Genomic DNA, 27,927 nt, shown 5'->3' with positions numbered 1-27,927 from the left:
GCCTTTGTGACCACAGAGCCGGGCGTTGCCGTGGCGCCCACAGGGCCTGGGCGGTGGGGCGGGGGGACCCTCCTCACCCTGACCCACCTGCTCGGCGCCCTCGGCACCTGCACCTCCTCACTGAGGCACGGGGCTGCCCCCACCCTTGTCCCCAGCCCTGCCCACCCGCCTGGCCTGTCACCTGCTCAGCTGCTCCCTCCCCGGTGCCCCCGCCTCTGGCCTCTGCTCTCTTCTAGCGGGTTTCCACCTCGCCCTCTCTCCTCACTCCCCTGGCCCTTCCGTCCTTGCCGCCGGACCCCTCTGTGCCCCTCTTCTGTCCGCGCCCCTCAATTTCTTCTTCTCCTTTTGCCTTCCTTCCCGCCAGTGGGGCTGGGTCAACCGTATCCAGGGAGGACTATGGGGCGCCAGAGAAAAAGGGGGACCGTGATCCCTCACGAGCAGATCCTAAGGCCAAGACATAAAAGGAGGCATAAATCGGGGAAGAGAAGAAAAATGAAGAGGAAAACACTGAAGGCAGACATGGAGGAACTGAAGAAGGAAGTGGTCATGGTGACAGCCCCCAGCCCTCCCGCAGCCCCCTGCCCTCGGTCCCCAACCTCAGAGTCCTCAGCCCTCAGCCCCCCGGTCCCAGATCTCAGTCCCCAGCCCCCAGCCCCCAGCCCCCAGCCCCCAGCCCTCAGACCTCAGCCCTCAGCCCCCAAGCCCTAGTCCCATAGTCCTCAGCCCTCAGCCCCCAGATCTCAGCCCTCAGATCTCAGCCCCCAGACCCCCAGCCCTCAGCCTCCAGCCCTCAGATCTCAGCCTCAGACCCCAGATCTCAGCCCTCAGATCTCAACCCCCAGCCCCCAGCCCTCAGCCTCCAGCCCCCAGCCCCCCACCCCTCAGCCCCCAGCCCTCAGATCTCAGCCCTCAGCCCCCAGATCTCAGCCCTCAGCCCCCCGCCCTCAGTCCCCAGATCTCAGCCCTCAGATCTCAGCCCCCAGACCCCCAGCCCTCAGCCTCCAGCCCTCAGATCTCAGCCTCAGACCCCAGATCTCAGCCCTCAGATCTCAACCCCCAGCCCCCAGCCCTCAGCCTCCAGCCCCCAGCCCCCCACCCCTCAGCCCCCAGCCCTCAGATCTCAGCCCTCAGCCCCCAGATCTCAGCCCCCAGCCCCCCAGACCTCAGCCCCCAGCCCTCAGATCTCAGCCCTCAGCCCCCAGCCCTCAGCCCCCAGCCCTCAGATCTCAGCCCTCAGCCCCCAGCCCTCAGCCCCCAGCCCCACAGCTCTCAGCCCCCAGGTCCCAGCCCTCAGCCCCCAGCCCCACAGCTCTCAGTCCCCAGGTCCCAGCCCTCAGCCCCCAAGCCCCAGCCCCACAGCCCCCCAGCTCCCAGCCCTCAGCCCCCAGCCCCACAGCTCTCAGCCCCCAGCCTCAGCCCTCAACCTCCAAGCCCCAGCCTTCAGTCCTCAGCCCTTAGTCCTCAGCCCTCAGCCCCCAGGTCCCAGCCCCCAGCCCCCAACCCCCAGCCCCCAGCCCCCAGGCCCCAGCCTCTAGCCCCCAGCCCTCAGCCTATCAACTTCCTGCCCTAAGACCACTTCCCAGCAGGCCAGGACCACCCGTCTTCCTCAAGCGCCTCTCCCCCTCCCCTGGAAATGACCCAGGTCACCACCTGTCCCCAGTGACTCCACTGTCCCTTCAGGACGATCACAAATTAACCCTGGAAGAGCTGAGCACCAAGTACTCTGTGGACCTGACGAAGGTGAGCGAAGGAAGCCGCTGAGGGAGCCCCCCCCGCCCCCCCCGCCCCCCCCCACCCCCCCCCCGCCCCCCCCCCCACCCCCGACGGCAGTGGAGCTGGGATTCGGGGCCCTAACTTCCAGGTCAATGTTCTTACCCCTCCCCTCCGCCCGGCTGAGTTCCAGGGCGGGGCGAGCAGAGTATGGCGAGGCCCCAAGGAGTTCAGGGGCAGATGAGAGGAGGGAGGATGGGGTAGGGCAGCACTTCTCCAGCCTGAGTCCCGGAGCCCCTCCGCGCTCCTACAAACTGTCAAGGCCCCAAAGAGCTTTTGCTCGCTGAGTTATATCTGTTGATGGTTATCATATTCAAAGTTAAAACGGGGAAAATTAAGAGACCCTTCCCAATTCGCTTAAAAACAAGGGTAAATCCACTCTATGTTAGTACAATTGTTTTACGACAAACTGGTTTCCCAAACAAGCAGCGTTTTACATTTTTGCGAACCTCTTTAATGTCTGGCTTTCTAACCGGAGACGGCGGGATTCCCATGTGCTTTCAGCATTAAATCTGTTGTGACACATGTCATGTAGCCTCTGGGAAATTCTACCGTACACTCGAGAACAGGAGCGAAAAAGGTGAACCACGATTTAGCATTATCGTGAACAGCGTTCGACTCCCCCCCCCCGCCCGAAAGGGTCTCGGGACCCTCCTGGCCCCCAGACCACCCTTTGAGAACTAATAGTTTAACAGGAAAACCGTATATGTGGTTACCATCACTGCCCCTGCTGCTGTCACCACTCATACAAGGGCCACAAATAAAACCCTAAAAGCCCTCAAAATAGAAGCCCTTCTTCGTTCTAGAACGTCTTCACGGAAAGGGTGGGTCTCATCTGGTAACCCGGGAGGTGTGCAGGAGACTTGTCCTGTTTTCATTCAAGTTGTATGTTTTTCCGGGGAAGTTGGGGAGTGGCCGGTGGGGATGAAGGAGCGTTTGTGTTTTAATCCTCTGGTGGGTTCTACTATTGTTTTCATTTAGAGGAAAAGGCACAGGAACTCACGCCCAGCCTCCAGCGAGAATCTATTCTTTCCTGCGTTTGCTCTCTTTCCCCCCATCTCTAAGTTAAAGAGCCGAAGCAGGAATGAATGTCCCAAGGTTGTCGACATAAGGTGTCGTAGCCGGTCATTGAGTTAGCCTTGCTCGTTATGTCACGAACAGTTAATAGTTACCTCCCGCTGGAGACGGGGTACCGTAGGGGAGGGACCCTTCTGACTCCTGCGGGAGTCCTGGCACAGTGCCAGCCCAAGATACAAATTCAAATTTTCTGTGAACCGACCCATCAGCTAAAAATCCTCCCCATGTAAACGTGCTGATGGGAACGCCTGGGCGGCTCAGGCGTTGAAGCATCAGACTCTTCGTTTCCGGCTCAGGTCATGATCTCCGGTTTCCTGAGTTCGAGCCCCGCGTCAGGCTCTGCGCTGACAGCAAGGAGCCTGCTGGGGATTCTCTCTTTCCCCTTTTCTCTGCCCCTCCCCTTCACGCCATCTTGGTCTCTCTCAAAATAAAGTTTAAAACCCTGGGATGCTTTAAACACGCTAAAGGTTGTCCCTTCTATCATGCAAATTTTAAAATCCCACCTTACCTAGGAAGAAATTCCAGGGTGGCCTTCAGGGAGCTTCCTCGGTCTCTAGACCCTCTCAACGCGTCCTGGGGCTATAAATCGCACATCTGAGCCTTGCCGGAGCCTGCTTCTCTGTTCGCGGCCCTCCATTCTTCCCTCTTTCCTCTCCACACAGGGCCTGAGCCCCAAAAAGGCACAGGAAATCTTGAACCGAGATGGACCCAATGTGCTTACGCCGCCCCCCACCGTTTCGGAATGGGTCAAGTTCTGTAAACAACTCTTCGGTGGCTTCTCCATCTTACTGTGGATGGGTGCCATTCTCTGCTTCGTGGCCTATGGCATCCAGATGCATTTCAAGGAGGATCTTTCCAGAGATAATGTGAGTCTGTTCCACTGCCACCGGCCAGCCCGGTCTCTGCTTAGCCCTGATACTCTCCTGCTCCGCACCCTTGCCCTCTCGAAGGCCTCTGGCCCAAACCCCCGGTACTCCCAGGACTTTCTGAGGGAGCCCTTGGTCCTTAGGCTTTTATCTAGAAAGCTACTGATGCAGCTGCCTGAGAGGCATGGTTTCACCCCGATACTTGCTCTCCTTTGATTATCCTCCTGCCTCATCATCAAAGCACTCTGCGGCCCCGTTCTCTTTGCCAGAATTTTGATCTCTTCACCTCCTTCCTCCTGGTCTCCCTCCCTTACCTGCCCCCCCAGCCCAAGCACAGCCCAAGCATCCTGGGCTTCTGCTGCATCCTGCGGGCCTTCACGGTAGCTCAGGGCTCCGACTGAGACACCCTGCCCCAGATTCTTCCTCAGCCCCTCCCCGGCCATTACCCTGGCGAGCTGATTTTCTGATGTGAAGAGGAGAGAAAAGGGCTACTGATGAGCCCTGTGTATCCCCGCCCCCAGCTGTACCTGGGCATCGTACTGTCCTTTGTGGTCATCGTCACCGGCTGTTTCTCCTACTACCAGGAGGCCAAGAGCTCCAAGATCATGGAGTCCTTCAAGAACATGGTGCCTCAGGTAGGATCGGTGTGGGAGGATCAGGTGAGGGAGGCGTAGAATGTGCCCAAACGCGCAGTCTTTAAGTCCCCGGAACGTTACATCCTGCGACGCGTGAGGGAGGGGCGAAGGAAGTTGGAGAGGCTGGATTCCTCAATGACCTGAAAGACAAAGGCCAGACAAAGGCCAGCCGTGGGAACGTTCCAGGTTCTGGGGGGCTAAAGAGACACGACAACTGAATGCAATACCTGGACGAGACCAAGTCCTGTGGCGAAGGGGCAAATAACGCGGCTGACGTACCGGGTCCCAACAAATAGGGGACTGACGTACTGGGTCTACGAACAGTAGACTGAAGTCTGGTGTCAAAGCGAAAGCTAATGACACCGCTAGCTGTATCGTGGTTCTTTAACATACTCATTCTTGAGCCGTGCGCACTGAAAGGTGCAGGATAGAAGACCGCGACGTACGTCACGTACCCTCAGACGGTTCCGGAAAAGAAGTGCTCGCATCCACACGTCGGTAGACACGGTGACCGAACGACAGAGCGAGTGGGGTAAAACGTTAACAGTGAATCTGGGTAAAAGTTATACTGGTATTTTTAGTACCATTTTTATGCTGGACACTTTCCTGAAAGTTTAGGTAATTTCCAAATTAAAAAAAATGATTTGTCAGCATCTGGAAATAACATGACAGCAGAAAGAGGTTTCTAGGCACAGAGATGGAGACTCGGAAAGGAACAGGCGCGAATTTCCCGACAGCACCATCATGTTCTGGTGTCCTAGCCCAGGAGATTTTTCCCCTTTGGTGTCAACGTGAATTAATTCCTCCCTCGGGTAAGACATCGGGGAACAATGTTTTGGTAAAATGAAGCAGGAGTGTGGAGACCACCCGTTCGCTTTTGCTGCCTAACTGGTCACCCCAAACTTAGTGGCTCAAAACAACAAACATAGCGTTTCCCACACTTCTGTGGCGGGGCTGTTCTGATCTGGGCTGAGCCGAGCAGTGCTGGACGGTCTCAGATGACCTCATCCCCATGTCTGGGGATGACTGAGATGGCTGTGACAGCCGGGGCCTTTCTCCTGTGACCTCTCTTCCTCCAGGAGGCGAGCTCGGGCTTGTTCAGTATGGAGGGCCCACGTGCAAGCACTTTTTTAAGCCTCTGCTTTGCATTATGTGTCTAATGTCTCAGGAGCCGAAGCCAGTGGTATAGCCAAGCCTAAGTGTAGGCATGGAGAGACAGACCCCATCTCTTAGAGACAGGGTCATCAAAGTCACGTCGCAAAGGACAAGGATGGTAAGAATTTGGAATCCGCCAAAGAGACCTTCAAGAGTGATGTGGTGAGTGACAGTGTAAGAAAGGGAGTCAGAAGGAAGGAGCCCAGGAACAAGAGGTTATAGGCCAGAAGCAGGATGAGGGAAGCAGAAAGTTCTGGAAATGACCCAGCACTACCTTCCCACAGCAAGCTTTGGTGATTCGGGATGGAGAGAAGATACAGATCAACGTAGAGAACGTGGTGGTAGGAGACTTGGTGGAGGTGAAGGGCGGAGACCGAGTCCCTGCGGACCTCCGGCTCATCTCTGCACAAGGATGTAAGGTGAGGGGGTGGGGGAAGCCAAGGGAGGGAGCCCAGCATGGTCTTAGGGTGACCTTAGGTACTGGCCTGGATTCGGTTAAAGAAAGCACGATCTTATCATTCAGAACCTCAAGAAGTTACAGGTGCAAATTTGAGGTTGGAGACAGTAGGTGCTGGGGTGTGAATTTGTTTCTCTCTCCAAGCCAACAATGATGGCGTCGGTGGCGGATAAAGATGTGTCATCTTTACAAAGGAATCTTTCTTCCCATGCTCACTTTACGACCCATCCTCCCTCCCATCCCAGGTGGACAACTCCTCCTTGACTGGCGAGTCAGAGCCCCAGTCCCGCTCCCCTGACTTCAGCCACGAGAACCCTCTGGAGACTCGTAACATCTGCTTCTTCTCCACCAACTGCGTGGAAGGTGAGCATGACGTCATCAGTGGCCTAGATTCGAAAGCAGAGATTGAAATAAAGATCCCAAGAACCCTCTATCTTCTAAAGGCAGTAGGGTAGGTAAGAGCCAGTAAACGGGTGAGGCTCTCCATCACTCACGAGCTGCACGACCTTGGGGAAGGGTCAAAGCCATCGTCTCCCCGTTTTGCACCACGATGATACGAAGAGTCGCTATCCCGTGGATGTTTATGTGGATTCAATGCACAGAAAATGTTTAGCACGAAGCCTAACACGTTGGAAGTGCCCTGCAGTCGTCAGCTAGTTCTATTGTGGCTGCTGAATAGACTGTGCTCTCTCAGCTGAAAATAGCACAGAAGGACAGAAAACTGTTGAGCCCCGCCAGGTCAGTCTTCTCGGGAGTTGAGCGCTAACTTCTCACTATTCCAGAAAGGTATCAGCATCGGAGATCCGAGTTACCAACGGTGCCGCTCAACACGTTGGCTGTGCTCCTAGAATCTAAGACACCCTTGCGCAGGCAGTTCTGGCCACGGGTGGTAACAACGGAGTCAATAGCATTATGTCAACCTTCCCCCTCAGGGAGGCCTGCAACACCCTCTGGAACACACATGAAAGCCATTATTCGTGCTTAACAAATGTTTGGGTATCCAAGAAATAGCTATTTTTTAATTGAACGCCTTGGACGCGCCAAGCGCTACAGATGTCTCTGACGCTCACAACACTGCACGACGGATACTATCGCTTTTTTACACATGAGAAGCTCAGAGAAGTTAAATACAGTCTCCAAGAGCACAAGTCGATAGGAAAGAGGAAAATCAAGGATTCTCCTGCAGGTCTGTCTCCCAAAGCCCACGCTCTTTCCATAGACCCTTCTCTGGGACAAAGCCGCCTACTGATCTCTCTGTTAATGAAATTATTTAATGCAAAAATACTTTGGGGGCATCTGGCTGGCTCAGTCAGTGGAACATGCAGCTCTTAATCTTTGGGGTGTGAGTTCAAGTCCCACAAGGGGCATGGAGCCAACTAAGATAAGATAAGATAAAGCAAAATGAAATAAATAAAATAATAAAATAAAATGAGGGGTGCCTGGGTGGCTCAGCAAGTCAAGCATCCGACTCTTGATTTCGATTCGGCTCAGGTCATGATCTCACAGTTTCGTGAGTTCGAAGCCCGCATCGGACTCTGCGCTGACAGTGTGGAGCCTGCTTGGGATTCTCTGTCTCCCTCTCTCTCTCTGCCCCTACCCTACTCACGCCGTCTCTGTCTCTCTTAAATAAACTTAAAACAAATATTTTTAATTTAATTTAATTTAAATTTAAAAAGAGAAAATACTATAACAGATGAGAGTAATTATAAAACGAAATAACTAAGAATCCCACCAGAAAATAAAATCGACATTGAACCATTTTTAAATTTTGATGGGACAGAAAGAGCCAGGCGAACAAGCTTCCTCCAAAAACACTGGATTTCAATTATTAAAATTCAGGAAAAGCTTTTGCTCAGATTTGTCTTCCCAAAGTGGGGTTTTTCATCAGCAAAGCGTATGCCTCAGATGAGGGAGCAAGTGGGTGGTGGCATCCCACCCAGGAAACAAAGTTCCGGCCGGAACGGAGGAGACCACGGGGACCCAAGATGTGGCCGAGAGGGTGGAGCTAGGCCCCAGGAGCTCTTGACTGTGCAGCTGAGGGATGTCCATGCGGTTTGCAAACTAGTAGCCTACCTTCAACCTTGATCCCAGATCCTCACCTCCCGACGTTCATGGCCACGGCCCTGACAGGGCTGCAGGTACGGACGTCTGACTCTGGGTTCTCACGCATCTCCACGGGGCCCGAGCTGTCTCCCTGGCGACGTGCAGGGTCCCGAGGGGTCAGTCTGGCCTGGGATACAGGAGGCTTGCCCGTGGGCTCAACCTTCCCCAGCTTCGCATCAACCCATCCTGTCTCCAGACACGTGAGATTCGGTACTAAATCCCGCCTCTGCGGATGGACAAACCCACGAGGGAAGGCGTGCAAAAGGCGAATCAGACCAAACCCTGGCACAAAATAGATGTAGGTAGCACCAAGCTACCCTGCCCTCAAACACAAAGCCCTCTCGGTCCCCCTCAGTCATCTGAGTGTCTGCTTTGACAAGGCTCGGTGAACGCCACCTACTCCCGCCCGTGTGGAGCCCGTGTGCAGAGAGCCCTGGACGCAGCCAGTCTTCCCCGGCACCCCGGCCCCGCCCGCCGCCCTCGGGGTGGCACCCTGCTCTCAGGCCCACTCAGCTGAAGGGGACCTTGGAAATGGACCAGCCACTCTGAGCCACGGTGTTTGCGGGAGCCGTCAGAGTCGAGCCACCCCTCCTGCGTCACGGGTATGAGTTTCTGTCGGTCCTTCTTACGGCCAAATTCGTCCAGATGAAGAAAAGACAGAAGCGAGTATCTGGGTGCGTCCTATGTGCCCGATTCTGTTCCAAGCTGTTTCGTCACCTCTCATCCTCGCCGCTTTGTAGATGCTCTCGGCCCACTTTCAGGCTGAGCACACCTGGGTCTCAGAGAGGGTAAGGAGCTAACTCTCGGGCCGGGCAGCGACCACGCTGCAAAACCCAACTTCCGGCCGGAGCCCTGCTGGTTAGAAAACAGGTGCTGTTTCTAGAATACGCAGCTTTTTCTGGGTGATTCGGTGACTGTAGTGGCAGGGATTCCAGCCATTCTGGTAAAGCAGGAAGAAACCGTTTTGAGCCAAGAACGGGCCCCTCATTTCGAGCCACGCGGGTGAGGGGCCCGCATCCCACAGGTGTGGAGCCAAGCGTGACGTCCAGGTCCCCCTTCTGAGGCCGGGGCAGGGTCCGCGGAGCGAAAGCCCAGAAGCCCGGCTGTTATGACGGCTCCTCCCCAGCAGGGGTCAGGCTGGCTCCAGCCAGCAGAGCAGGGAGGGGCTCAGCGGAGCCGTTTCTCGAACTCCACACTGGGGCCACTGGGGCAGGATAATTCTTCGTTGTAGGGGGACAGAGGGGCTCTCCCGTCAATTGCAGGATGTGGCCCTCGCGCAGCGACCTCTCCCACCCCAGATGTGACAGCCAAGGTGCCTCCAGACCTTGCCCACCAGCTCCTGGGGGCAAAATGCCACCGACGGAGGACACACTAGTTCAGGGGAGAGGCCGATGTTGGAAGGTAGGGCTCTAACAGAAGGGCGGCCACCATTCCTGGGGATCTAGAAAGTTTGCAGCTGCTGAGGGAAAAATAAGAAACAGACAAGCAATAAGAGATACTCAGAATCAGTGTAACAAAGACCTTTTATTTTTAATGTTTGTTTATTTTTTAGAGAGACAGAGACAGAATGCGAGTGGGTTAGGGGCAGAGAGAGAGGGAGACACAGAATCCGAAGCAGGCTCCAGGCTCTGAGCTGCCAACACACAGTCCGACGCGGGGCTCGAACCCACGAGCCGTGAGATCATGACCTGAGCCGAAGTCGGACGCTCAACCGACTGAGCCACCCAGGCGCCCCAACAAAGACCCTCTTGACGGGGAAGGCAATAAGGCAATGAAATGGGAGGACTGTGAAATCAGAGATTTTCCGGGCGAGGAGACCCTTTGCTTGTGTCCACTAAATGTGAGGAGAATACGACACGACGGCCTCCAGGAGGCTCTGGAGTGTCCACCTTGCTCCTGACAGCTGTGTCCTTGCAGGAACCAAGGGCGGCCACTTTCCCACCTCAGACTTCCCTGTTCCTCTGCAGGAACAGCCCGGGGCGTTGTGATAGCAACAGGAGACTCCACAGTGATGGGCCGCATCGCCTCCCTGACGTCAGGCCTGGAGATGGGCAAGACCCCCATCGCTGTGGAGATCGAACACTTCATCCATCTGATCACGGCGGTGGCCGTCTTCCTTGGCGTCTCTTTCTTCGGGCTCTCGCTCAGCTTGGGCTACGGCTGGCTGGAGGCTGTCATTTTTCTCATCGGCATCATTGTGGCCAATGTGCCCGAGGGGCTGCTGGCCACCGTCACTGTGAGTAGCCAAGGTGGAGGGTGGCCGTCTACACAAACCACCCCAGGGGGGGGAAACCACTAGAAAACACGAGAAATCTCTCTTGCTGTTGAACCTCTCGAGGCCAGGCTACCCCTGATGTGTGTACCGTTACCACCCGCTTTGCTCCCCAAAGGCACTGACTGCCCCCACCCGCATTTTCTGGCACCTTCTCTGTTTTCTCCGTGAGTTGCGGTGCAGAGAGCATTAGATTCTCAGTCGTCGGCAGCGAGTTCCAGTCCTGGGTGTACCGGCGGGTGAACTTGGCCAAATCACTGAACCTCGCCAGGCTTAATGGAATCACCGGGTTTTCTAGAGGAAGATTGACTTGGAATATAGAATCTTACCAGAAAGGGCTTCAGAGCCCATAGAAATCCAGCCTTTCAGCCGATGCTGAATATCCGGTATACAATCCGTGGGAGATGCTGAGGATGATTTCTGGTCCTGGGAAGCCCGCCCCATCCGCTCTCTGCTCATTTCATCACTAGGTTGCTGTAGCTGGATTTCACTGTGTTGAGCAGAAACAGGTTTTCCTGTTTGGTCCCAGTTTTCCCATCTGAAGACACGCAAAACAAGTCAATTCTCTCTCCCTTCTACAAACTATGCTTTCGACTGATGGTACCCATCGTGTCCTCCTCAAAATCTCCGGCGGGAGATAAAAAATAATCCCTTTTCCCTTAGCCGTCCTTCACGTCACACGGCCTTCAGGCCCCCGGCTTGCTGGTCACCCATTTGGGGTATGCCCTAGTTTACCGATATCCTTCTTAAAGTAGAAATGAGAGGGGCGCCTGGGTGGCGCAGTCGGTTGAGCGTCCAGCTTCAGCCAGGTCACGATCTCGCGGTCCGGGAGTTCGAGCCCCGCGTCGGGCTCTGGGCTGATGGCTCAGAGCCTGGAGCCTGTTTCCGATTCTGTGTCTCCCTCTCTCTCTGCACCTCCCCCGTTCATGCTCGGTCTCTCTCTGTCCCAAAAATAAATAAACGTTGAAAAAAAAAATTTAAAAAAAAAAGTAGAAATGAGAACAATAACCCAGGGTGTGGTTGGTTAGCACAAAACCCCAGGACCAGTGATGAGATGTGAATAGATCATAACCCCACGATTAGAATTCTGTACTGTTGTAGCCATGGCCTAAGAACGTATTCGTTTTTCAAACAACCTTGCCGCATACCTGACTTTCATTGAATTTGTGGTCCGTATAATTAATGTCCACAAAAATCGGATTTGAATGACTTCTCAAGTCTGCAATATTCCTTCTCAGTTTCATGATTCGCTCCGTGTAACTATTGGTCCACCCTCCTCCCCCCCGCCGCGCACACACAGCGTCTTATACCCCAGTGAACCGTTAGCTACCGACGTGGTCCCCGGGGAGACCGGACTTGAGAGACACAGGGGGGGCCTGAACTCGATTTGGAGCAGGGCCTGCTGAATAGAAAAGACGAAAGGATCCTGGGGGAGCAGAATATTCCAGGGATCAGGCCATGCTCTACGTTACCCTGGTAGAGGACGACTCTTTTTTTCCAAAGCGCTGCCGTAACGCGCGAACAAGATCCCTTCCCCGATTTCCTTCACCACGGCCCCAGATGGGATTCCTAAGGACTAGGTGGGAACGGAAAGGAAATAGCTACAAAGAGTGACAATAGCAATACCAGCTACCAGATTTCCCAAGCACACCGTGGTGTGAGTGGCCGGCGTCTTGTCTCCGTTGATCGTCTGCCCTCTTCGCGGCCTTAGGTGTGTCTGACCCTGACCGCCAAGCGCATGGCGCGCAAGAACTGCCTGGTGAAGAACCTGGAGGCGGTGGAGACGCTGGGCTCCACCTCCACCATCTGCTCGGACAAGACGGGGACCCTCACCCAGAACCGCATGACCGTCGCCCACATGTGGTTCGATGAGACCATCTACGAGGCGGACACCAGCGAAGAGCAGACTGGTGACTGGCGGCACCGGTGGGCCGAGGGTGCGGGGCTGGGGGTGGCGAGTGGGCTGCGGAATCTGACGCGGGGAAGACGGCTGGGCCCCGAGTGCAGAGAAGGGAGGCGCGGAGGAAAGGTGCGGAGGTGCCAGGCACTGGGGCACAGAGCAGGATGGGGCTATGTCCCTGCTTTGCACTGCCCTGCCCCCTGCCCCCTACTCATGAGCCTCTCCTCCCCCCCCCCTTCCTCCCCAGGGAAAACGTTTGCCAAGGGCTCAGCTACCTGGTTCGTCCTGGCCCGAATCGCCGGCCTCTGCAACCGAGCTGACTTTAAGGCTAACCAGGAGACCCTTCCCATCGTCAAGGTATGGGGCCTGCGCGGGGAGGGGATGCCTCGGCGTCTGAGGCGTGCCCCGCGCCCTCCCCAGACACCTCTCTTCAGTGCTCCCCCCCAGGTCCTCCCCATCACGCTCCCCCCCCGTCCCTGTGCCATACCCCCTGGGCTTAGCAAACACACCCCGTCTCGGCAGCGAGCCACAACAGGCGATGCTTCTGAGTCGGCCCTCCTCAAGTTCATCGAGCATTCGTACAGCTCTGTGAAGGAGATGAGAGAGAAAAACCCCAAGGTGGCCGAGATTCCCTTTAATTCCACCAACAAGTACCAGGTACAGAACCCGCGAAGGCAGAATGGCGGTGGGGGTGGGCTGGTCGTTTGGAGAATGCCTTCGCCTTCAACCTAATCTCTGAACAGTAGAATAAAGACGGTGGATAGATAACCAGCATCCTCATTAAGAGGAAGGCTGGGGGCTCCTGCGTGGCTCAGTCGGTGGAGCGTCCGACTCTTGGTTTCGGCCCAGGCCGTGAGTTCGAGCCCCCGTCGGGCTCTGCGTTGACTGCACAGAGCCTGCTTGGGATTCTCTCTCTCCCCCTCTCTCTGCCCCTCCCCGCCTTGCTCTCTTTCTCTCTCTGTCAAAAAATACAAACATAAAAATAAATAAAAATTTCAAAAAAGGAGACGTTCACCGCAAGAGAAAGTGACAGACAGGTAGAGGAAAGACGCTGAGCAGGAGTCTCCCAGTCGCTTTCGAAAAGAGCAAGTCGGAAGTGTCCCATAGGTAGCGAAAGCCGCCGGGTGACAATCGGGGTCCAGCCTCGTGCAGCTGTCGGAGGCATCTCTGTGGCTCCCGCCAGGCTTACCACCGCGGGATAAGGCTGGGTTTGCAAGGCGCTCCCCGGTGGTGCCCTATTTCGTCTCAGGCCTGTGCGCGAGGACGCCAGGCAGACTCAGCAAGGGTGGTATTTGGAAGTTACTGGGAGTGCAGATCCTAAAAGTTCTCCTCACAAAGCGGAAAAAAAGCTATATGGGGTTTGGAGTTTTTAAAAACCCAATTCCCCGCCTTCTCACGTTGAACATCGAGCACGTAAGCGGTCAAGAAAGAGATCCAGAGTTTTGTGTCTCCGCTGGCTTTCAGTCAGTGGAACAAGATGGGTCTCCTGAGCCCAAACTGCGAGCTTATTTCTACTTTTATCTGACGTTTAGTGGCCTCACAACCCAGACGAGGGTTGTGTGCCTGGCAGGGCCGGATGAAAGCCTGTGACGGCCAAGAGGTGGGCACGAGTCAAAATAAAAGCCAAATATACCCACGACATTCGTTGGGACGTCCCACGAAATAGCGACTTCCCCCAAAACGACCAGGTTAGCGCCTTTCCTGAGCTATCACGTGCCAACGGCACAACCTTCCTCGGTGGTTCCCATGCCAGGTGCGCCCAGCCGGCCGAGCAAACGCCCTAACTGGTGGTGGCCTAACTCCAGCTCTGAGCGCGGCCGTCCTCGGCCCGCAAGTCGCTTGCGGGGCGTGCTCTCTTCCTCGCTCTCGGACTAAAAGGAAAGGAACGTCTCGGTTCTGATATTTCCAGACTGCTTCCACCTTCTGATCTGCCATTTTCTATCAAGATGCGATTTTCCCATGACCAACGGGCTAACTCATAAGTAGGTCACGCCATCACCTCCGATAATCCCCATAAATAGCGAACAAATGCGTATTAAGCCTTCAGAAAACCAAGCTTTTTAAACCGCTTACAGCTTTCTGTTTAGACAAGCTAAGGTTTTTTCCTCTTAACTGCTTAGGCATACTTTGACTACAACTGAAAGCAGTAAGGAATATCTGAAAGTTTCTAATGGGATGGGCCTTTGAATAAGTTGGTTGTGTTTTTATTTATCTATTTTTTAATGTTTATTTTTGAGAGACAGAAAGAGAGCACAAGCAGAGGAGGGCCGGGGGGCGGGGCGCTGACAGCAAGCCCGACGGGGGGCTTGAACCCACGAACCAGGAGATCATGACCCGAGCCAAAGGCGGTCGCTCAACCCACTGAGCCACCCAGGCGCCCCTCTAATGGGATGGTTTTAACGGCATTTGACACACAGCCTTCCCATCGCTTCTCCTCTGGACGGTGCGATCCGGCCTCCTCTGCACCTGCTCATTTCCAGGTGCTGCTTTTGTGACCAGACAGGCTACGAATAGGGACTTCCTGGCTCCTAAGAGGAACCTCATCATAGTTCCCGCTCCCAGATCAGAGATCAAGAGAAGACGCAAAACCAAAATGCATCTAATTTCTCTCTCCTCCCTGAGTGTGGTCTCCTCAGTCACTCTTGAATATGCCCTTCCCTGTCCCCAGCACACCGCACCGACCCCGACCCCAAATTTCCATTAGCCCCTGGGACTTCTCACGCTACTGGGAGAGGGGCAAGGGCGTGACAATGACCGACCTACCTCTGGATGATGCTTCGTGATTTTCAAAGTACTTTGTACAAATGATCTGACCCTCGGGGGCGCCTGGGTGGCGCAGCCGGTTAAGCATCTGACTCCTGACGTCAGTTCGGGCAGGTCACGATCCCACAGTTTGTGAGCTCGAGCCCCGCATCGGACTCAGCCCCGATGGTGCAGATCCTGCTCGGGATTCTGTCTCTCCTTCTCCCTGCCCCTCCCCGGCTTGTGCTTTCTCTCTGTCCCAAAATAAATAAACTTAAAAAGAGGAAAACAAACAATCTGACCCTCAAACAGCAGGTGTGAACTGCGGGGGTCCACTTCAACACCGCCGGTTTTCGACAAACACAGCACGGTACTGTCCGCGCGTTTTCTCTTGTGATCGCCGTAACAGCGCTGGCTTTTCTCGCGCTCACTTTTCAGTGGGAATACGGTATATCGTACACGTAACATGTAGCATATGCGCCAATCGACCGTTTATGCTATTGGTAAGGTTCTGGGTCAACAGCAGGCCGTATTAGCAGCTAAGTTTTAGGGGAGTCAAAAGTTCCACGCTCATTCGTGACTGTGGGGTCTCTCCTAAAAACCCGATGAAGTCGGCAACACAGACTCTTTTGCTTTTCCTCAGAGGCACTAAGGTTTAGGAAGGTTAAATGGACCGACCCGAGGTCCTAAAGCATTCCTGCCGGCCCTGCGACCCAGGCCCGCGGACCCTGCGTTTTCTCTCCTGTCCACTCTGCTGCCTCTGCCCAGCTCAACCTTCTGCTTTCCAGGCAGAGAGGAAGCAGAGACAGTGAGAGTCCTGGTCCAGCTCTCAGCCTCCAGTGGCAGAGAAGATAACAGATTTGTCATAGGCTGGATTCCCGGCAAGGACGACGGGTGGGCTCGGCCCTGAGTCGGAGCTGTGCTGGGGTTTGGGGACCGAGGAAGTGGGAAGGGGGAGGGTGTGAAACGGGACTCTTTTCTCCTCCCCAGATGTCCATCCACCTGCAGGAGGAGAGCTCCCAGCCCCACGTGCTGATGATGAAGGGGGCCCCCGAGAGGATCCTGGAGTTTTGCTCCACGTACCTTCTGAATGGAGAGGAGTACCCCATAGATGAGAAGATGAAGAGCAAGTTCCAGGACGCCTATCTGGAGCTGGGAGGCCTGGGGGAGCGCGTGCTCGGTGAGGGGCTGGGGAAGAAGCCTGGAAGGACTGGCACCACCTGGTCGAGGCTCGGGGGGCGCAGAGCTGAAGGCGCTGGGGTGAGCGGGACGGAGACGTCGGCAGCTGAAGGACTTCCGTTCCCTCTGTCTCTCCAGGCTTCTGTTTCTTGAATCTGCCCACCACTTTCTCCAAGGGATTCAAGTTTGACACGGATGAGATCAATTTCCCCATGGAGGACCTTTGCTTTGTGGGGCTCATCTCCATGATTGACCCTCCCCGGGCCGCCGTGCCAGACGCCGTGGCCAAGTGTCGCAGTGCGGGGATTAAGGTAAACCTCTGACGGTCCCAGGAGCCGCCGACCCGTCACAACACGGCACAAGGGTAGAAAGCTTTGCATGGAACGGGTTCTCCGCCATCTAGGTTTACCTGAATTGATTTCGGTTTCCTTGAGCTCATGATGTTTAGTCGTTAAGAGACGACCTAGTAGTAAACGGGAAGTTTCTTCTGTCGTTAGAACCCTGTCTTGCGTTGACCGTGAGAATCATCAGGGGAGCTTTAAAAATCTGATGGCTGGGGGCGCCTGGCGGGCCCGGTCGGTGGAACATGTGACCGTTGATCTTGGGGTTGTGAGTTCGAGCCCCACATTGGGTATAGAGGTTACTTAAATAAATATAAATATATAAATAAATAAATAAACTTCAAAAAAAAAAAATCTGATGCCTAGGCCATACCCCAGACCCATTACGTTGGAAACTCTCAGGGTGGGGCCCAGGCATCTGCCTTTTTAAAGACATTCATAGAGATTTCTGTAGGCAGGTCAGTTTGAGGACTGGCGTCCTAGGACACGGTTGTGCATGCGACTCATCTGGGGCTTTTTCTGGAACGCAGGTGTTGGTTGATTCAGCAGGTCTAAGTCACCCTGAGATTCTGCACTGGTGACAAGCTCCCAGATGATGCCGGTCCGCAGGCCACAGTAGAGGTAGCCAAGTGCTAGAAGGGGTCAGGTCAATGTGCTGCCGGGATGGGCTGGGGGCTGGAGCAGGCGACGGCGAGAATGAGGTCATGAGAGCTGGGCCCTCGGCCTGACGCAGGGTGAACAGCCGCGCTAACAGGTACACGTCCGGGGATACAAAAGCTGGACACCAAAGTGAATCGGTCGGAGAGTGAGGCACAGTCGCCGGGCACCCCCGGAGGTGGGGATTGTTCCCTGGCCAGGGGGTGCTCCGGCTTCAGGAGGGAGCTGCAGAGTTTCTCTAGTCCTGAGACGTTCTGTACCCCACTTCCACGCCAAATTCTAAGACTCACCTCCAACCTGGGAGATTAGAGATTGGCACCTTTCCCGCTCCTACCTGATATTCCGGATCCCAGACGTGGGGGGAGAGCGGTTAGACGGAGGAGTGGGGCGGAGGGTAGCACTGGAGGTCTTTAGGGAGAACGAGATGCTCTCTGCAGAGCTGGCTTTATCTTAGACCTGTGACTGTGGGCAGTTTGTCAGAGGGCAGCTGGGCCATGCCAAGTTCAAGGATTGGTTTCTGAGCACCAAGGGCTGGATGTAAGAACTATTTTGAGTGAATTCCCTAATGAGTACACACTGCTTGCGTGGGACAGTTCTCTGTAGCGACAGCTTCATTGCAGCACATCTGCGGAGGATGCCCACACCGACCCGAGCTCCCTCCCTCTGGCTCTCCGAGCTCCCGCACCATGCGATGGGAGACACGTGGAGAAGGGCCCATTGGAGTTTCCTGAGCTTTGAGGCGGCCGTCGGAGTGGGGAATCACGCTGCAGGTGCGAAATGCATCTGGGGATCTGTGGGACCCTTTAGCGAGAAGAAGAGGGTCACAAATGCACCTGCAGGCAGGGAGGACCGAACGGGGGGACAAGGGGCTGACCGAGCCTGGGTGTCGTCAGAGCCCGAAGCAGGCGAGCCCGCAGCAGTCGGAGGCTGAGGCCTTGCTGCCTTCCGGGCCAGCCCGTGTTCCGGGCACAGATGTGCAGTTCTCGTCATCACTTCTTCTGGACCCTAAGCTGCCAGGACTTTGGCCGACTTGGTGAGAAATTTTGAGTCATCCCCTTGCCCTGTAGGGAAGTGAAAGACATACACGTGACGCCATCCTCCAAGGAGGACAAAATGTGAGACGTACAGGGGGTTGCCCCGAAGGGTGGACCCTTTCAGGGTCGATTCCAAAACGGCGCTGATGCAGAGCGGATCGATGTTAACGCGGCGGCTGACAGGCATCGGATGGCGGTCCCAGGGCAGCGAAGTTCTTACAAGGAAGTGACGGCAGGGCCCATACTTCCCCAGGTAGAGCCCTGTGCTCAGGCCTTTGGAACTAATGTGATTTAAAAACCTGCAAAGACCCCATTACATTTGCCACCCGTCGAGGCTGCATGGTTCCGTCACAGCCACGGAGTTGCCTTCTCCTTCCATCGGTGCCTGGAAAATCATGCGCCTGGAGGGCACCCGGGAGCCAGGAGCCGTGGTTCCCCGGACGCGGTCATTCTTTCTCCCTTCTCTGATGGCTGTTTGTGGAACGAGGGCTGTGTGCCAGGCTTTGCGCCAGGGCCAAACTTCACAAGGGGTCACGGACACGGCCCTCCCTTGCAGAGCTCACGGCGGCGCGCGGGGAGGTGGGCGCTCCCCACGGGGAGGAGGCTAAGTGCTGACATACAGAAGGAACAGAATGCCGGGCAGCTCGGAGCGCCGGCGCCAGAGCTCTGGGGAGCAAGGGGACAGGGCTGGGGCTGGTACCAGGCACCCGCCAAGGGCTGGACCCCAGGGAGCGAGAGGAAAAGCGAGGACAGCACACACCTGGGCCTAGATGGTATTTTGCTAAGGCAGACGGATGCTTCCAGACGTTCCTTTGTTACCATTTGTTCTCTGTGTAGGTGTTTGTCTTCTGAGCTTGAAGAAGCCGACCAGCTTCTGGAGCAAATTCAATGAAATTCTGAATATAGTAATGTGCCCAAATTCCCAGTTTATTCCTGGGAAACCTAGAGCCCAGACGGTTCTATGTTTTATGGTCTGGTGGTCCTGACCCAGTCCCAGGGGGCGAAGCCACGGCAGCGCAAGGTCTCGGGGATGAGCTGCTAACTCCCCTGCGGAATAAAGGCGGTGATCCGTTGGGTTGTGGGGAGAAAGGCAAAGGACCCAGGACTCCCCGAAGATGATTCTTCTCCTCTTTCCTCCCTTCCCAACCCAGGTGATTATGGTAACAGGGGATCATCCCATTACAGCCAAGGCCATAGCCAAAGGGGTGGGCATCATCTCTGAAGGCGCTACAACAATAGACAACGTGGCCGCCCAGCTCAAGGTCCCCGTCTGCAGCAGCACCAACCCCAGGTGGGACCCCTACAGAACTCAGATCTGCCGTTTATTCCCTCCATCCTCGGTCTGCCCCACCCGGATCCCCACTCACTAAGGTTCTTGAAGCCTCGTGCGGTAGGTAGATAGGACTTACAGGGTTTACTGATGGCAAAGTAAAACGTGATAGGGAAATGGCCACACGACCACATCAGTGAGTTTGCAGAAGGACGCAGGGCAAAGGGAGGGGCAGACGGGAAGCAGGCAAGGGTGCGGTGTGTCCACGTGGGGACAGCGGGTGGCCGGGGACACGCGAGCTCTGAGCCCTCTGAACCGGCTTCTGGAACCCGCTCCCTCAGGGAAGCCAAGGCCATCGTGGTGCACGGCTCGGACCTGAAGGACATGACGTCGGAGCAGCTGGACGAGATCCTCAGGAACCACACGGAGATCGTGTTCGCGCGGACGTCCCCGCAACAGAAACTCATCATCGTGGAGGGCTGTCAGAGGCAGGTGAGGACGACGGGGGCGCCTCGGGGGGCCCCGCCCAGCCCAGCCCCAAACCTCCTCGGGCCGGGAGGAGACTCCCGAGAGCACCCTGTCTTGAGCCCTGAGACGGCCGCCAGTTGAGGCACCCCGAGAGTTCTAACGTCTCAGGAGGAGCCGGACAGGGAAGGGCCGGGCACGAGGACCCTCAGAGACAAGGGATGATGGGAGCAGAGTGAGCTTTGGGACGGGTCCCGATGGGTCACAGTGGTGAGTTCAGTCCCTCTGTGCTTCGCCCAGGGGGCCATCGTGGCGGTGACGGGGGACGGCGTGAACGACTCCCCCGCGCTGAAGAAGGCTGACATCGGCATCGCCATGGGCATCTCGGGCTCCGACGTGTCGAAGCAGGCCGCCGACATGATCCTGCTGGACGACAACTTCGCCTCCATCGTCACGGGCGTGGAGGAGGGTGAGGGGCCACGCGGGCTGGGGTGGCGTCGGGGACGCTAAGCCGGCGCTGGCTTCCCAGGCCTCTGGACCCCAACGCAGAGCCGACGCAGGGCCCCAGGCACCCGCATGCCGCCTCGGCTCCCCTCCAACACACATTCCCCCTCTCTGGGGAACACGGGCCACCATGCTTCGAGCGCCTGGGCCGGGGAGGGGGCCCTCCCGTCTCCCTGACGCCCTCACCACCTCCCACAGGCCGCCTCATCTTTGACAACCTGAAGAAATCCATCGCGTACACCCTGACCAGCAACATCCCCGAGATCACCCCCTTCCTGCTCTTCATCATCCTCAGCATTCCCCTGCCTCTGGGCACCATCACCATCCTCTGCATCGACCTGGGCACAGACATGGTGAGGCCCAGCCTGGAACCCAGCTCGAGGAGCTCCCGGGAGAGGGTCTGGGGGCAGGAAAAGTCCGTGTTCAGGGTGAGGGACAGAGCTCGCTCAAGTGACTTGTGAGTTTCCTCCTGAACATTGCGTCCTTTGTCTCTCCCACCCTCCAGGTCCCGGCCATCTCCTTGGCTTACGAGTCAGCTGAAAGTGACATCATGAAGAGGGCCCCGCGGAATCCAAAGACTGATGACCTGGTGAACCACCGTCTCATTGGCATGGCCTACGGACAGATTGGTGCGGCCAGAGGAATGGGGGGCTGGGGGTGGGGGGAGCGGTTGCACCTGCCGGGCCGTTGGAGTCGGCTCCGTGTGGAAGTCAGGGAGATACTTTCATGACAACAGACCGTGCTGGGCCCTGGGAACACACAGAGCCACTGAGCTCTGATCTGCCCTTGACTTCAGAGTCTAGCCGAGAAGGAACACACGTACATCAAACGAGAGCACCTTTCCAAGTGCCAAACAACGAACGTGAATGGGACACGCGACAGGAGAACAGAGCAGGGGGCTCACGAGTCAAGAGGACAGTCAGGGGGACCCTGTGGAGGAAACAAGACCCGCACCCGCTGTTAGAAGACGACAGGCGTACAGTCAGCTGAGGGGGTCAGGGGAGGGGAAACGCACATGTCTGCCAGTTGAAGAGTGAATCGGCAGCTTTGGGGGAGCGTGTACTCCCGAGAAAGGAGGGGTAGACAATCAGGCTGTAGGCACAGGTCGCGTGAATCCTGGAGCCAGCCTCGAAGGACACTTGAGAGCCGTCAGAAGTCTTTGCTCTGCACTTGCCAGTGGAGCAGGCGAGGGAGGGACAGGGAAGAGACTGGGGACAGGGGACATCTAGAAGAGGAAACACGTAGAAGCCGCTAGACCCAGGAGCTGCTAGGTCTGAGTCCCGATTTCGCCACTTAGTGCCCGTGGGACCCTGGATGAGGTTAGAATCTGTTTTCCCCCGACGAATAGTTTATCATTGTTGCGAGAATCAACGTCCACAGGGACTCCGTGCGCAGCCCCGCAGCCGGTATGCTAACCCTGACATCCTCTATCGCCGTGGCCAGGCTTGGGGGACAGAGGTGTTGACTCAGGGACAGGCAAGGGGCAGGCAGGGGAGGCTCGACGAGAGCACAGGACCTGATGAGGGCCCGCACGAGAGAGGAAGTGGAGAAAGAGGAGTCCAGCGCACTCTCGGTGGAAATGGGGAATAAATCCCCTCCAAGGTCCTTTCAGTTTTAAGATTATACGACTCAAAGAAGGCTCTGGGTTAGAGCCCAAAGACAAACGTCAGGGCTTGGACACAAGTCCGAGAGAGATGATGGGACCGGGTCACTGATGGCCGGCATCTCTGGCGTTAGAAGCTCAGACACACACCAACCCAGCCAGGAGCCACTCCCGGCCACCACCCCTTCCATGGTCTGCCTTGTGAGGTGCTTCTCTGAAGCAGGTTCCCCTGTCCTGTGACTCTGCCATTCACAGGGATGATCCAGGCTCTGGCTGGCTTCTTCACCTACTTCGTGATCCTGGCCGAGAATGGTTTCAGACCTTTTGATCTGCTGGGCATCCGTCTCAACTGGGAAAACAGATTCCTCAATGACCTGGAGGACAGTTACGGACAGCAATGGGTGCGTCAGGGGATCGGCCCTAGAGAGTGACCAGTGAGAGTGGGCCAGTGAGGGTGGAGAAGGGAGGCACCAGACAGACGGAGGTGACACCTCATCTCCAGTCCTACATGACCCCAATCTCCGATCACGTCGGCAAAGGTCCTTCAAGTGACGACTTGGCGTAATGGCTTCATTTCCATTTGTTCCTGCTGTCTGTCACCTGTCCTTACCTTCCTGCATCTTTTGGCTTCCTTGGTCCTGGAGTTCTTCCTCCTCAGATCAACTTTTGGAGGCTGATTTCTGTTCTTCCAGGTTCTAGCCATCATTGGCCCAGAAATGAGGGCTGGCTCTTCTCTCTCTGTTCTCTCCCTCCCTCTGCGGGAGCTCAAATAATATGATTTCAAGTCTGAAAACCTATTTGCTGTGTCTCCCCCTTTCTCACCTTTCTAAGCTTTTAAACCCAGAGGATGCCTCTCTGTAGTAGGCTTCCCTAAAACCCAGGATGAACCCCAACACGAGGTGTTTGAGAATTTTAGTGAGTGTGCTTTTTTTCCTACCTGTGAACAACTCCTGTCCCAATTTCTAAGACAGTAGGAGATGTGACCCCAATTATTGCTAGCATCGTAGGACCACAGAAGACACAAAGTTGATGGAGGACACATAGTCTATTATCCCTGTGTAAGTGAGGAAGCAGAGTCTGGAAGGATTCCCCGACTTGCACCAAGTCCCACAGCACATCCCTAGAAGAGCTGGGCGGGAGCTCCACGCTGACTCTCGTCTAACACCTTCCTCCTTCACCATGATGCCTCTAAGCCAGCGCTAATTGTAGGTTTCCCGATAGTGTGCTAGAATCCCAGTCGTTGGAAAGATGCCCACTGAACGCACTTGGCTTCCCCTAGCTCAGCCCCACGAGGCCATCCGATGTCAGTGTTCCCAGCAACCAACATCGCTCCGGGGGCCAATGAGGCCCCAAATCATGGTCAGCATCCCCTCAATCCTCAACTCCAGCCTTTGTTAGTTTCATATCTTGATACTTTCTCCCTGCGGCCAAGATGCAGCCTCACGTAGTGGTGGTCAGAGCAGAAGAGATGCTTGAAATTGAAATCGCAGAGAAACAAGCTGTTGGGAAGGACAGGATCTGGAGTCTGCCTGAGGGAGCAAAGGGCCCAGGTGGGGAGCGGAGGCAAACACCACTGGAGAAGGAGATGATGGGGGGGGCGGACATTGAGACCGTGGCAGTGGAAGGATCATCCACACAGATATTTGGATCCTCAGAAACCAGGACAGGAGCATGTGTTAGGCAGTGAGTCAGAGCCAAGATCTGCCAGCGGCCCCAGAGCCCCGGGGTGTTGGTCGATGACCGCCTGCAAGACGTGGCCATGAGACCTGGCGTCACAAACGTGCCCGCTGGATGCGTTACCTGCGCAGCGCTTGGCTCATCAATTTCCGGTCGTTTCCATCCGATGTTTTCTGGTCATTCAGGGCTCGATCTCTTCCCCCGGGGACCACTTGGGCCACACCCCCTGAGGTTCGGCACGTGGCATCCCACTGTCTTTCAGTTCTACGTATTTTCAAATTCTTGATTCCTTCTACAAGTTCGCTATAAACATGCCATTTTCGTCTTCCAACATGGGCTTCTCCTCCAGCCTAATTTGGATGCGCCTCTTCCGTGTTCTCAGGTCCCGAGTGACCTCTCTTATAAACCACCATGAGGCTGACACGGCCAGCCTGTTTATCTTCCCCACTAGATTTACGTTCCTTACGCGGGAAGTGTGAGTGTGAGAGAGAACCACTGGAGATGTGTGGTCGCCTCCTCCCCGGTGCCACCCGTTCGGGCATTCCCATCTCTTTGGTCAGATGCCCTCTGGCCCCACCTTCCTTTCTGAGCCATCTCCTCTGACGCCGCTCTCGGGGTCCGCCTCCCCTCACACGACCCTTCTCATTCTAACGCGGAGATTTCCGAGCCGCACCACATGCCGCACCACATGCTCACGGAACTAAGCTTGGGAGGGTGCTCGAAGGTCAATGGGACAGGTGCTTGCCCTTGAGTTGTTCTCAGTGGGTCAGGACAGCCTGTGAACTAGCTCACAACCCACCGCGAACAAAAGGGCTGGGACAAGAGGGCGTAAAGCCGAAGGGGCTGAAGGTCTGACCCAGCCTTGGGGTCCAGGACGGCAGGAGGGGCCCTGAGGTGCACCCGGACCCCTTCTGACAGTGCCCCTCCCCACCCTGCCCGCCCCCAGACCTACGAGCAGCGGAAGGTGGTGGAGTTCACGTGCCACACGGCCTTCTTTGTCAGCATCGTGGTCGTGCAGTGGGCCGACCTCATCATCTGCAAGACCCGCCGTAACTCCATCTTCCAGCAGGGCATGAAGTGAGCGCCCCCCGGGCCCCCACCGCCTCACACCTGCACGCAGGGCACTGGCTTCCCCTACCTCTCCCTCCCTTTCTTCGGCACACCCTTCCACCTTTCTTCCCAGAAACAACATCCTAATATTTGGGCTCATGGAGGAGACATTCCTGGCTGTTTTTCTCTCCTACACTCCAGGCATGGACATGGCCCTGCGGATGTACCCACTCAAGTGAGTAAGGGAAGGGACGCAAGCCAGGGGGTTGGGGATCCTCGGCACAGGGAGAGCCTGGGACAGGAAGTGGTGTGTTGGAAAGGGAAGCCCCGAGCTGGGGGCTGCCTGGCTGGCTGAGGGCCACCCTGGGTGACGTGAGGAGAATCGTCTGTGCTCCAAGAAGCACGTCTTATTTAGGGAGGGACTGGGACCGTGTCAAGTGACCCTCGTCGAGACATGCAAATTGAGCAGACTTACCGGCACTCAACAGAGGGGCACCTTTTTTTATGGTGATGTGTGCTATAGCTGTTCCAGGATCCAAATTGCTCAGAGGGGAAGTAGGCATAAAAATCGCCCAATCTAGGCGTGGCTAATCCTGTCCTACTCAGGCAAACACATTCAAAGCGCATTCGTGCAGAGGTGAGCGGCCGTACTGAAGTTCTTACTGGCCGGTACCTCGTTTTGTTCCAAACAGGCCCGTGCATCCGTGTCTTGGTGTATTTTGTTTTTTTTACGTCGGCGTGCGCTTGTTACGAAGACGTTCTATCGCGACTTTTACAGGGAAAAAAAAGCAAACGTGCCATACCACCCCACTGTCATCGCCCTGCCCGCCTCTGCGATGGTCTCGGGCGTGTTCGTCCAGCTCATCTCCAACGAATTCACACACTTTGCTCACCTTTCCGTCCCTTGCAGTGTTTCACACACTTTACGGGCTGTAGGTGCTCAATGAATGCTTAATAAGAGATGTTGGCATTGCCCTTGGATACTGACGAGCCCCGTTTCGAATTCCAACTCCACTGTGTGTTGCGCTGGACGGTGTATAACCAGTCTGAGGCTCAGCTTTCCCTGCAGAGTCTTGGTCATGCACACCTGGCAGAGTATTGTGAGAATGACACAAGGAAAGAATATTATGCACCAAGCGCGGCTCCTTGGGTCGTGGCAGGAGCTTTGTTGGCAGTGGTTCTATTATTGTTGCCATTAACGTCAACACGCAAGTCCTGGTAGATGCGGTTGAGCATTAACCGTGATCCCAAACATCCTGTACCCTCCCCGGCCATACAACACATCCCCTAACACTGTATTCATGTTGGGTGTCTTTCTACCTTCTTTCCCCTTGATCACCTGAGCTCCTGGAGATCAAAGGCCATCCTGGCATCGCTTTTATTCCCCCGGGACCCGCACGGACACAGAGCGGACACACGGCAGTTGCTGTTGAGTGACTGGGTGGCTGTGTGTGTGGGACCGGGTGTGCGCGTGTGCGGTGAGCCCTCGGCCAAGGCCAATATGGCTGGCCAATATGGCAGCCGCCCTGCTTCCGTCCCTCGTTCTCAGGCTCCTGAGACCTGGCTAGTGAGAGACCGATAAACGGAATCCGCCATTGTACCTAGCTGACGCAGAGTGAAAACCTAAAGTGCCATCAGAGATTATTCTACTCAATACACCTTTCCTGTTTGGGTTGGGCTACGTTTTCCGTGGCCCTTTGAAAATCGAGGGTCCGACATGCGATGCGCTGTCATTGTGAAGTGCCCCCTGGACCTCGAAGGCTTAGGACAAAAGGAAGTGTGTAAACCATCCCCTTAATAACATTCACGTTGGTTCCACGTGGAAATGATGATACTTCGGATACTGGGTGAAATAAAACGCACTGTTAGGATTACTTGCCCCCTTCTCTTTTTACTTATTTTCGTGTGGCTACTGGAAAACGCGAGCTCTCACGGGTGGCTTGCAGTGTATTTCTACCAGACGGCACTGGTCGAGGCCACCTGCCTGTCTGTCACCCAAGGGAACAGAAGTGGTTCTGATTTGACTCCTCCCCAGAGTCTCTGTCCCCGGCCTCTAGTTACAGAAGAGGGTCAACCAGCAGAAGAACTTCCCGCGTGTTTGCCATATGGACACGTATATCCATCCCTTGGTGAAATGCCCCCACACGTCTAGACTCAGGTAGACGCGTCCTACTCAGACAACCTCCCCTGTGTGGGCGCAAGGCCCCGACTACCTGCAGGGCAACAGGGGTCGTCCTGAGCGACTCCACAGAAGCCAGGAACACCGCGTGTGCCACTAACTCGGCATTTGTCGCTTTCTGTTATCATCTGTGGCTGCTTGTGTTTCTGTCTCCTCCCTCCCCCACCAGGCTCGGGCCTCCTGAAAGGTAGGGCTCAACCCTGCACACCACAACGGGTCACACGGTTCTGTGCGCTGTCCTCTGCACCTGCTTCCTCTGGCCCCTCCCTCGCTGCCCCACTGACCAACTCTTACTCCCTACAGGACAGCCTGGTGGCTCTGTGCCACTCCCTACAGTGCTCTTATCTTTATCTACGATGAAATCCGAAGGCTCATCATCCGTCGTCATCCTGGCGGTGAGGCTCCCTGCGCCCTGCTCTCAGCAGTCGCCGGCCTCCCCACTGGCTCTCCCGTCCTGCCCTGTTGCCGCGGGCCCCTTGCCCCCCCCACCCCACTGCCCCCGGGTTTTTGCTGCCAGACAGGCCCCGTGGTCCTGGCCTTCCCGCTCTGCTCCTTCCTGTTCGCAGTGCCTCCCACCTTGTCCTCGGCCCCCTCGTGCCTCACGCCCCGCCCCCCCCCAGACCTCCCCTCCCCCGTCCCCAGTTCACTCCGGTGTCCTCTCTTCCACAGGCTGGCTGGAGAGAGAGACCTATTACTGAACTCGGCACAGGAACAGCTTCACATGACGGATGTCCCAGGGCCGGGTGGGGGTTTGGGGTGACGAGTTCGGCACATGGGAGAGGGGGGCGAGTGGAGCCGAGACGCTAGGGACAGGCGAGCCTGGGGCTGCGCTGAGGGCACTGGGGCTAGGAGACCGGGCGGGTGGACGGGAAGCCCAGCGGAAGGCACTGTCCTGTTGAATCAGTTGCCAGTCTAGAGAGTAAATGTTTGCAATGGCCCTCACCTGGCTGGATGCGTCTGTCTGGTTTCTGGAGACAGGGGGTTATTGTGC

General features: G+C 56.1%; 1 protein-coding gene across 5 annotated transcripts; it reads left to right on the top strand.

Moving 5' to 3' along the window:
• The first annotated feature begins 46 nt into the window (after positions 1-46).
• ATP1A4 (ATPase Na+/K+ transporting subunit alpha 4) lies at positions 47-27,868 on the top strand. 5 transcript variants are annotated; one of them, XM_047841057.1, is made up of 23 exons: positions 47-125; positions 365-549; positions 1,681-1,740; positions 3,510-3,713; positions 4,235-4,348; positions 5,788-5,922; positions 6,206-6,323; positions 10,031-10,299; positions 12,047-12,245; positions 12,483-12,592; positions 12,758-12,892; positions 15,968-16,157; positions 16,295-16,467; positions 19,340-19,479; positions 19,800-19,950; positions 20,224-20,392; positions 20,626-20,780; positions 20,933-21,056; positions 22,286-22,431; positions 24,654-24,784; positions 24,891-24,992; positions 27,240-27,331; positions 27,606-27,868. In XM_047841057.1, the coding sequence occupies exons 2-23, from the start codon at positions 397-399 to the stop codon at positions 27,632-27,634; spliced, it is 3,099 nt and encodes a 1,032-aa protein (XP_047697013.1). In that variant the 5' UTR covers positions 47-125; positions 365-396; the 3' UTR covers positions 27,635-27,868. The 5 variants fall into 5 exon arrangements, with proteins under 5 accessions (XP_047697013.1, XP_047697015.1, XP_047697014.1 ...); XM_047841059.1 differs by lacking the exon at positions 47-125 and having other exon boundaries at positions 136-549; positions 24,959-24,992; XM_047841058.1 differs by lacking the exon at positions 47-125 and having other exon boundaries at positions 137-549; positions 4,298-4,348.
• Positions 27,869-27,927: the final 59 nt, after the last annotated feature.

The sequence above is a fragment of the Prionailurus viverrinus genome, chromosome F1 (assembly GCF_022837055.1).
Source record: "Prionailurus viverrinus isolate Anna chromosome F1, UM_Priviv_1.0, whole genome shotgun sequence".
Classification (NCBI taxonomy): domain Eukaryota; kingdom Metazoa; phylum Chordata; class Mammalia; order Carnivora; family Felidae; genus Prionailurus; species Prionailurus viverrinus.
Note: the sequence above shows the minus strand (reverse complement) of the source record. Positions and strands in the feature narration are given on the sequence as shown.

What these genes read in the sequence shown, in the direction of transcription:
- ATP1A4 (XM_047841057.1), top strand. Translation starts at nt 397, where the DNA reads ATGGGGCGCCAGAGAAAAAGGGGGACCGTGATCCCTCACGAGCAGATC. An exon ending in TGAAGAAGGAAGTGGTCATG is followed by an intron (nt 550 to 1,680) that starts GTGACAGCCCCC and finishes CTGTCCCTTCAG; the next exon opens with GACGATCACAAATTAACCCT. An exon ending in TGGAGGGCTGTCAGAGGCAG is followed by an intron (nt 19,951 to 20,223) that starts GTGAGGACGACG and finishes TGCTTCGCCCAG; the next exon opens with GGGGCCATCGTGGCGGTGAC.